Source organism: Poecilia mexicana, unplaced genomic scaffold (genome assembly GCF_051168715.1).
Source record: "Poecilia mexicana isolate PSO_F unplaced genomic scaffold, ASM5116871v1 scaffold_2, whole genome shotgun sequence".
In the NCBI taxonomy this organism is placed as follows: domain Eukaryota; kingdom Metazoa; phylum Chordata; class Actinopteri; order Cyprinodontiformes; family Poeciliidae; genus Poecilia; species Poecilia mexicana.
In genome coordinates, this window is record NW_028263371.1 from 38,183,104 (window position 1) to 38,192,339 (window position 9,236).

The 9,236-nt window shown below is 37.1% G+C and overlaps 1 protein-coding gene across 2 annotated transcripts; it reads left to right on the plus strand.

Moving 5' to 3' along the window:
• Nucleotides 1-58: 58 nt before the first annotated feature.
• Nucleotides 59-8,576, plus strand: LOC106925188 (T-cell surface glycoprotein CD3 zeta chain-like). 2 transcript variants are annotated; one of them, XM_014999342.2, is made up of 8 exons: nt 59-143; nt 2,528-2,673; nt 6,478-6,572; nt 7,510-7,542; nt 7,679-7,702; nt 7,790-7,849; nt 7,928-7,957; nt 8,203-8,576. In XM_014999342.2, the coding sequence occupies exons 2-8, from the start codon at nt 2,610-2,612 to the stop codon at nt 8,278-8,280; spliced, it is 384 nt and encodes a 127-aa protein (XP_014854828.2). In that variant the 5' UTR covers nt 59-143; nt 2,528-2,609; the 3' UTR covers nt 8,281-8,576. The 2 variants fall into 2 exon arrangements, with proteins under 2 accessions (XP_014854828.2, XP_014854827.2); XM_014999341.2 differs by lacking the exon at nt 59-143 and having other exon boundaries at nt 2,439-2,673.
• Nucleotides 8,577-9,236: the final 660 nt, after the last annotated feature.

Consider the following 9,236-nt stretch of genomic DNA (forward strand, 5'->3'; position numbering starts at 1 on the left):
CTGGACACAGGTGCGAGCGAGGCTCTGATTACGAAACAGTCGAGCTGGAGAAAACACATACCTACAAATACAATAGAATATAATAGAAATATTTTTATTGTCCTAAAGTGAGGAAATTCAGGTGCACCAGCAGCAAGTTAAAGGTAAATAGAAGCATGCCTATTCAGACTAAGGTAAAATTTAAAAAAGATGAAGAAGAAACTGTTCAGTAAGTGCAAATTTACAAAATAGGACAAGTAAAGCTGCACAGATATTGAAAATAACACATTCCGTTTAAGGGAAACGTGCAAGTGAGTGGGATGATTTTAAAATGACAAGTTGTGCATGAATATCTGCATTAAAACAACAAAATGCTTATGTGTATTTTATGCACTTAATAGTGCATAAAAAGGCACTATTAAGAAAAAATGGGGGAGGGGGAAACAAATGCAAAAACAAGATATTTAAACATTTATGGAGTTTGTTGGGAGCAGAGATGTTATCGATCCCAGAACTGCATGGAGAACGGATCTGGGATAATAATCCTGTATCTGCCGTGGATGCAGTGGTCTGTCACTGAAGGAGCTCTGCAGTTCTGCAACAGCTTCAAGTGATAGGAAACATTGTCCAACAGTGATGTTACTTTAGTCAAAAAGAAAGTTATGCAGATAATTATTGATGCAGAAGCACTCATAAAAACAAAACTCCATGAAACTGGCTATTAGTTATGAAACCATTTTATCAATTATAGAAGCAAAAACAGAAAACATGCTCAAAATGATACGCTCTCTGGGCGATTTACTAGAGATAGTTGTTCAATTTGCTGTCAATACAAATAAGAAATCACTATTCTTAGCAGTAAATATTTACATTTCTGAATCTAGACGTGGTGAGGAGACTTCCTGAAGTTTAATGAGATTTAGAATCAGGGAGAAACGGGATCTGATTGATTTCTAACATGGCACAGCTGTTTTAGGTTGATTGTCTGAACTGAGTACATTTCAGAAACTGCTACTGGGATCTTCACAAACAATAACTGTCTATCCAGTTTATCGAGCTTGCCTGGGAAAAAGAAGACGTCCGACTGTTGCATGATGTCAGAGGAGAAAAGATTGACTAATTTCACATGATGGAAAGGAAACAGTTGCGCAAATACTTGTTAAAAACCAAGATGTGTGCAGAATTTCACTGATAACTTGACACGTCAAACCTTGAAAGAGCAGCAGAAACCACACCTGGTGCTGTTCATGACACCTAAGAACAGGAAACTGAGACTACACAGGTTCTGCCCTGTATTTTATCCTTGTGTCTTCTTACAAATATTTGGGGGTTGTAATTGATGAAAACTTACATTTTAAAGCTCATATCAAGAATATATATATATATATATATAAAAAGGAAGATTAAAATTGGGTTTCTTTTATACTTATATTTAGCTTGTAACACAAGGAATCAACTTGTTCCCACCTTCCTGTCTCTCTTAGACATCGCGAACGCCTTTGCACATTCTCATCAGCAATTAGACTCAGCTTAATACCGGGCACTAAGGTTAACGGCCAGATTTTCCTTAGTTAAATTGCCAACTTTTTCCACACGCAGCGTTTTCCATAGGTATACATTTATTTACAAATCAATTTTTGGCTTGTTACCCTCATATTTATCCCCAAACACACCAGGATTTGTTACAATATTTATATCTGCCTGCAGCCAGTTTAGATGTTTTCCTCAAATCGGCGTGATTGTGCAACTTCAGAAATGCACAAGGCTTTGGAAGAATGCTGAACTGTTTCTCTTTCCTCAACACAAACCCACTAACATTTACCATTTCTCCTGACCTTTAGAGTTACAGATGTCTGAATAGCGTAGAGCAGTCAGATGTGCCTGTCTCCATCTATTCGTGCTTGATAAATGCCTACCGTACACTGACTACGTAGCTTTTATTTGTTTTTATTTGGATTTTCTTTTGTCATTTTCAAAAAGAAAAATAACAATCTGTTTATCGCAATGCCGTTTTTTATCTTACAGTGAAGGAAAATAAATGTTGTTTTCTTTCATTCGTTTTATTTTCATTTGCAAAATAAATAAATTAGACTTTTTTTTTAGTTTATTCCTTTTAAACAGTTATATTTTTAGGTTTTCCTGTTGCCAAAAAGAGGCCTCAGTCAAAGTTTTGTGAATGTTGAATATCCTCAAAGGTGGTGAAGACTTTCCAATAGAAAGAACCCGTTAATGTGCAAGATTTGAAGACAAAAACTTGAGCAGGCAATTTTATTCCTCTCTTGCAACCAAGTTAATTAGCTTTAACTCCACTAGTTATTATTTGCATCCAGAATTAGCTTAATAATAAGCCTACACATGCATTTTAGAGGAATAACCTGAGCGTAGACCCTCAAGGTGGCAACGTTTAGTCTGTAAATGCAGATTCTGATCAGATGAAATGAACAGAGCAGGCGAGACCAGCGGTGGGTGTTCAGGGTTGCAACACAGCTTTGTAGTTTACTGTCTCAGTCCACTAGTGGGTTGTCATTCAGCCTCTTCCTCTACGCAGGGGGATCAGACGATACCGTGAGGCGACTCGCAGCTGCTTGACGAAAAGAGTAAAACAATTATTTTTACTGGCAGACAGAGCCATGGAGTCATGGATGAAAGGCGTGTTTGTGCTCTTTGCACTGTTCATGCCTGTTTGCTGTGGAGGTAAGTGAAACAAAAAGAAAGTTTGTGTCAAACTAGCTTTTCTGAGCTTGTGACAAAATGTTCTTCGGATTTCGGTATTTGTGATTAAGATTTATGTCACGTAAACTATGAAAATTGAGCTCCGAGTTAATTTAAATAAGTTTGTTGTACACCTTGTCCGAACATTCAGCGTGACCCTTACGATCGACATCGGATCAACAAAACACAACACTCTGAAACATTTAGATTTCTTATTATGTCGTATTTCTTTATTGTCACACTGATGCTTTTTATCTTGAGTGCAAGTTTATTTTGTTTTTGTTGGTTTAAGGATCATTTCCATGTTCAGTTTTGTATTTTACAAAAAGCTGCCAAAACTTGGGACAAAGTAAGACAGAAGATAAAGAAATATGAGTGAGCACTTATCTGAAAATCCAAAATTTGACTTGTTGCAGAAATTCAAAAGTATATTTCCTTTTGAAAAGCATATATATATATATATATATATATATATAAGTACATTTTCTACATTTTCTACATTTGCAAAGGGATAAAATTGCCATATTGGTAATTTTATCCCTGTGTTTTGCATGAAACTCTTAAAAGATGCAAGTCAAAGAAGATTGTATGTTGTGGTATTTTTTGTTTTGTTTTGTTGTTTTTAGAAGGGGATATAATTTAGATTTCTCACAGACTTTCTATTTTAAGTTGTAGATAAAAAAAAAAAAGAGAAAAACAATCAAAGAGATGCTCTAAGTCCTGATATTTATTTTGGTCTACTTTACTGTGATCACTGTTATATTTTAAAAGACTATATTAAATTAAATTCAGACAGTTAAAAGTGATCATGCGATCAGCTACATATTGAAGTTATTAGCTCGCGACAATCACTAAGATCCGGAATGTGAGGAGTCTGATGAATATTTTTATAATTAATGGCACATTGCTGTTATTTGAATGGAAAGATGGAAAAGCCGCCATTCTTTTTTCTAGATGGTAACACTATGGTCTAAATGAGTCTGATGTTATTAATGCGATTCATGAAAGATTTTATTATCATCACAGTGGTGAAAGGTAATATTTTAGACTCTTTTTCACACACGTTTTCATAAAAACAAATCCTCAGATAAGTTGGATTTTTATTTCTCTATGGATTTAAAATATATTGTTAATAGTTTTCTTTTGGTTGGACTGCAAGGTCATCTGTGATAGACGTGTCTGTATCAGATCCATTTTTAATGCGTTTGGAACTTCATCAAACTATCCAAAAACAGACAAAACACTTAACAGGTGTGAACCTTTCCACCAAAATTACTCCAAAAGTCCATCAACAACTCATCAAAGAAGAGCATACAAAGCACTGCAGGCCTCACTCACCTCTGTTAACGTCAGTGACAGAGAGTTACACGACTGACCCTGTACTGGAAACAAAACAGTCAAACAGTGGAGTGGTGGTGGTGTGATGGACTTGAGCTCCTTTCATGCTTCAGGATCTGGATGTTTTGGCGAAACTACGAATTGTGCTGTCAAGCAGAAAACCCTGAGGGACGATGTCCGGCCAACACAGTTTGTGACCGTTTGCTAAAGCACATCAGCAGCTCCCCTTCTACATAAATAAACATTTTAGAGTGACCTAGTCAAAGTATAGACATTAATTCAAATGAAATGATGTGGCGTCAAGCTGAAAAACTCTCCAACATGACTGGAATAGAAAAATCAGTGACGTAAAAGATTCAATGCCAGGCATCACTTCAGGGCAATAGTTGCTACCAAAGGTTGACCAACCAAATATATTATCTTTGAGTAAATTATATAATTATCTCAAAACTGCATTTTGTATTTAGTCAAGTTGTCCTTGTCTGATATTTAAATTTGTTTGACAACTTGATACATACTTTGTGACAAAAAAATAAAAGCCATAGAACCGTGTAAGGGGCCAAGCACTTTTTTACAACCCTGCGTGTTTTGGGTCTGAAGAGTAATTCGGAGTGGATTGGCATATTTTTTCTTCAAATTAGAGTAGGAAGCACTTAAAGAACAGGAAGTCATCTTTCAAAAAGACTTAAACTTCTTTCTCTGTGCAAAGGATATGGGAATGTTTCTTGTTGCTAAGTACCGGAGAGAACCGTCAAAACGTTGCCATATTTCCTTTGTGTGAAACTTATTTTCAAACTACACAAACAGCGTAACACAAAATTACTTTTAATTATTTTGTTATGCTGTTTTGTCTTTAAGTTACTTTTGTGTTCAAATCAAGAGGAAAACTAAACTAGGCTTAAGATTAAATCACATGTCTAAATGATGCTGCCATGATTGTTGGTCCTGAGCTAAGCTAACTAGCTAAGTGAAAAGGGTGTCCGAAATTTTACACTATATTTCTCAGAGTGAAACTTTGAAGAACAGTTTCTAATGTAATGGTGATTATTTCAGGCTGCCAAAAAAAATAAAAAATTTTTACAACACAGTATCAGTGCGCACATTTCCAGAGGACAAAACAAGATAAGGTCCAAACGTTAGCATCGCTGCTATTAAGTTTAGCTTTCCAAACGTGTTCATCGAAGCAGAAATGACACCGTTGTTGCTTTTAGAAGCATAAAAATAACGTCTGAATGGAAGAACTGTTGCGCTCTGAAGCAGCTTCAGATGATTGAGAGAAAGACGTTAAAGCCTCTGAATCTGCCGTGGCTGTCCTCTTTCTCACTACAAGGCTGCTGTTCCGACCGCACACCAAGATAAAAGAGCCTCACAGAAACCTCACAGCAGCCCATCGCACTGACAGGAAGACATTTAAGGTTTTCAGCTGCAGATATGTAGTTTTCTTATTTCCTGTTCTGAAGGGGTCTCTCTCAGTTTTCTCATCCGTCTCGCTTTAATGCCCTTTATTTTTGTTTCCATCCAGTTCACACACCCGTTTGTGTCCATTTATAGTTTCTTCCTGTGTTTCTGTTTCTAAAAAAGCACAGTGTCATTTAAATGGCTGCATGTAATGATTCTTTTATTTGTAATCAGATTTTGCATGAAGACCCAGAGATCTAAAAATAAGATAATGCAGTTAGTATAGATTTTGCTTCAGAAAAAAAAAAAAAAAAAAACTCAAACCCTTGCTTGTGTGCTATTGTAGAAAAAAAGAGGTGCTTCCTGTGAACACAAACTTTTAAAATGTACAATTCAGAACTTGACTACCGGATTTTTTGCTTTAGAAATTGAAAACTGAGCCTAAATCATGAACTGAAACAGAAACGGCACGATTGAACTGAACGGCAAACAGCAACAAATTTCAAGTAGGTCATTCTGGGATCGGAAAGGTGTTTGACACATCAACAGAACTTCCTCTGCAAGAGAGAAGATCACTGCAGAAACACGCGCAAGCAACGTCCTGCAGCTAAAAAAAACCACACCAGCAAATGAGTGAAGAGCACAATAACTGTGATGGACAAAAATAGCAGCATGGGCATTTAGCATAAAGTTCAGATAATTAGACGGAAAATAGAGCTTCAGAGCTCAGTAGTGGTTTTCTGCAGATATCAGCGTTGCGTGCTGCGTGAAACACGTCATAGTGTGTTAGGGGCTGGAAGCCAAATTTGAAACTTGGTCATAGATCAAAAAGTCCCCTTCCTGCAACAAACTGCAAGCATTTTCTTATCATGTTGTACCATCAGTGAGACCGCTTATCTCTTCCACATTCACTCTGCAACAAGGCACCCAACCCCAAACGGATCGTCCACTGCACAAATATCACAATTTGAAACTTCATGATACAGTTGCGCACAGTCTGAAACAGTTGTATAGCATCCTGTTTCTGTTTTCTGTTTGTTTGTTCTGCAGAAACCTTTTTCACTGATCCGGTCATCTGCTACTTTCTGGACGCGTTTCTGATGGTTTACTGTATTGCTGCAACGGCGCTGTTCTTCAGAGAAAAAGTGAGTTTCAGCAAAGGTGGACCAAATTTCAGAGCAGTCTCACACAGATAAGCATCGGTCGATGGAAACTTGATTATGAAACTGAAATATAGTTAATTATGACTATTTGATGGTTAAAAGTGTAAAAAAAATATTTCTCAGAGTGCAGGAGAAAAAAACAGAGGTGAGTGTCTAAAGTAACTGATAGGAAAATGATCAAATATTTTTAAATGAGATTTCACATTTTCATTTCATTTCATCTTCTGATAGAGGCAGATTATAGTTAAATTAACTGCAAGGCAAAAATCCAATAAACTTTGTGAATCAATTATACCTGACAATTCCACGTCCATACAAGTTTTAGACATATTGAATTAAATAGACCTTCGTATTGGAATATTAACATCTAATTTGTAGAATTCACAAGAAGAATATAACAAAACTGTCATCCAAGCGAAAGTGGATGGAAGGAAACTTGTGGTGAAAAATCAGCATATTTTTGTTCTGCCAGAAATATTGTCGTGTAAACATAAAACCCAGTGAATATAAGCAAACAAACAACGTCATGCAGAGCAAAGAACAGAGCTGATGTGTCCTTTGGAGAGGTTTGAGGTCAGTTCACCAAACACCATGCTGAGCTTTGAACATCTCACCACTCAATTCGTCATCAAAAAATGTGAAGAAGGCACAAATGCAAACCTACCAAGTCGTCAGCATCCGCCTAAACCGGCAGACCAAACATGAAGTTTGGCAGCAGCACAGATAACTCTGGAGGAGCTGCAGAGATCCACAGTCCTGGAAGAACTTGTTGCTGAGCTTTACCTTCTGGTCGTACAGCGGGCTACAGAAAATGTTTATGCTGTTTTCCTGTTGTACTTTGATGGAAATTCTTCATTTGTTTGTAAAGGTGGTTGAAATGTTAGATTTAATACTTTCTGTTTGCTTCATCCTGGTTCAGTTCTCCAAAATGCCACGAGTTCAACCGGAGCTTGTGAGTATCCAAGCTTCAAATCATGTCTCTAATGTCTTTTTATACAAATAGAGCCGGTGATGGTTATTCAACTTTTCATATAAACTATGTACTTTGCATTTGATCTTAATTGTTTTATTCTTCTTTCACAATGAAGGGAGAAAAAGGGGGCATTTACCAGGTAAGGTCAGCATTCTCACAGTTTAAATAGTCAGATTTTTGGTAATTGTGTTCTCATCTATGTACCGATTATTTCATTTTGTTCTAGGAACTCGAGAGGCCAAAGGACACTGATGCTTACGAAGTGCTTGACCCCAAAAAAGCAAAGGTGTGCAAAAAACTTGAACGAACAAATTCCCACTTGTTCACCTTCTTCATTTTTCACGATGGTGTTTTGTCCTCTTAGGGAAAAACTGGCAGGAAGAAGAGACCTAAGGTAAACCAGTCAAATATGTTGAAGCATTTCAGACTCTGTGAATCGTCAGAACATTTGGGGAAGATCAAGAGACGTGACAAATTCATTTTAGGCCATAGCTCAAATGTCTTTGGCTTATTTGTGAGTCTGTTCAGTACAAGTTTAAACCATCAGAACAGTGAAATCAAGTTTGTAACACTCAATGATCTTTTAAATTACGTCGACTCGTAGCATATGTTCACGCAGTTCGTCTCTCTTCTCTGCAGCAGAGCCAGGGCAAGCCGAAGGATAAGGATCCATATGAGGCTGTCCCCACCGGCCCTCGGCCCGCTGCGGCTCCGTAGCGACGCACTTTCAGAAACAGAGAAGCTAATTGCAGCTGAGACGAATGGAAGATTATTGCCTGTTTTTTTTTCTCTTTTTTTATGTAAAGACTTTTCTTTTTTCTTTGCTTTTTTTTGTATCGATAAGCACCTAATTTTTTTTTTTATTTTTTTTTTGTGGTTGGTTAGATAAGATGTGGTTGGATTTTTAAGCAGACGTGAGGTTTTGTACCACTGAGAACAGATAGTTACATGCGTTGTGTAAAACAAGACAACCTTTTTCCATCACTGTCTGGCATTAAATCAGACTAAACGTTTCCTGTTTTATGTCAGCTTCTTAAGTTATTTCTGTTTGCCAAATACCTGAATAATGACATTTTTGCCTTCATCAAACCCAGAGGCTTAAACACAGCTACTGGTTTGATTCTCATTGGAGGCAACTATTGATCTTCACAGTAATAACACTGGTTCAGCTTGTGAAAAAGCAGAACATCTTGTAAAAACCTTGGCTGAAGCTGGTGAATGTCATTACATGGGCTGAAAAAGCCACACAGCAAGAACATTTTAAGAGATTATTTTTGCAAAAGCACTCAGGGGCAAAGAGCTTGACTTTTACAGGCATGTTGAAGTGATTATTTCTACATTTGTAGGATGTTTGAAACTCGTAAACATCTCGAGTGTGAAGTAGGGATGTGGCAACCTTCTCTTGAGTGTTTTGCTCCAGGATAGACTGATAAAATGACTTAAGGAAAGAGTAACAGATACAAAAACCGAAGCAGCATCTCAAGACGTCAGCCAAGAAGTTAAAGCTCGGGCTTAAATTCAGTTTTCTAAATGGTGAACAACACTAACAATCCCGCTAAGTTAGCTACAAAGTAACTTTAAGGACAATAAAATCAATGTTTTGGAGTAACCGTCAAAAAAGCCTGGATCTGACTCCAACAGGAAGCGTGTGAGCGATGCCACCTACAAAGCTG

What these genes read in the sequence shown, in the direction of transcription:
- LOC106925188 (XM_014999342.2), top strand. Translation starts at nt 2,610, where the DNA reads ATGGAGTCATGGATGAAAGGCGTGTTTGTGCTCTTTGCACTGTTCATG. An exon ending in AAAAAGGGGGCATTTACCAG is followed by an intron (nt 7,703 to 7,789) that starts GTAAGGTCAGCA and finishes ATTTTGTTCTAG; the next exon opens with GAACTCGAGAGGCCAAAGGA. An exon ending in GCAGGAAGAAGAGACCTAAG is followed by an intron (nt 7,958 to 8,202) that starts GTAAACCAGTCA and finishes TCTTCTCTGCAG; the next exon opens with CAGAGCCAGGGCAAGCCGAA.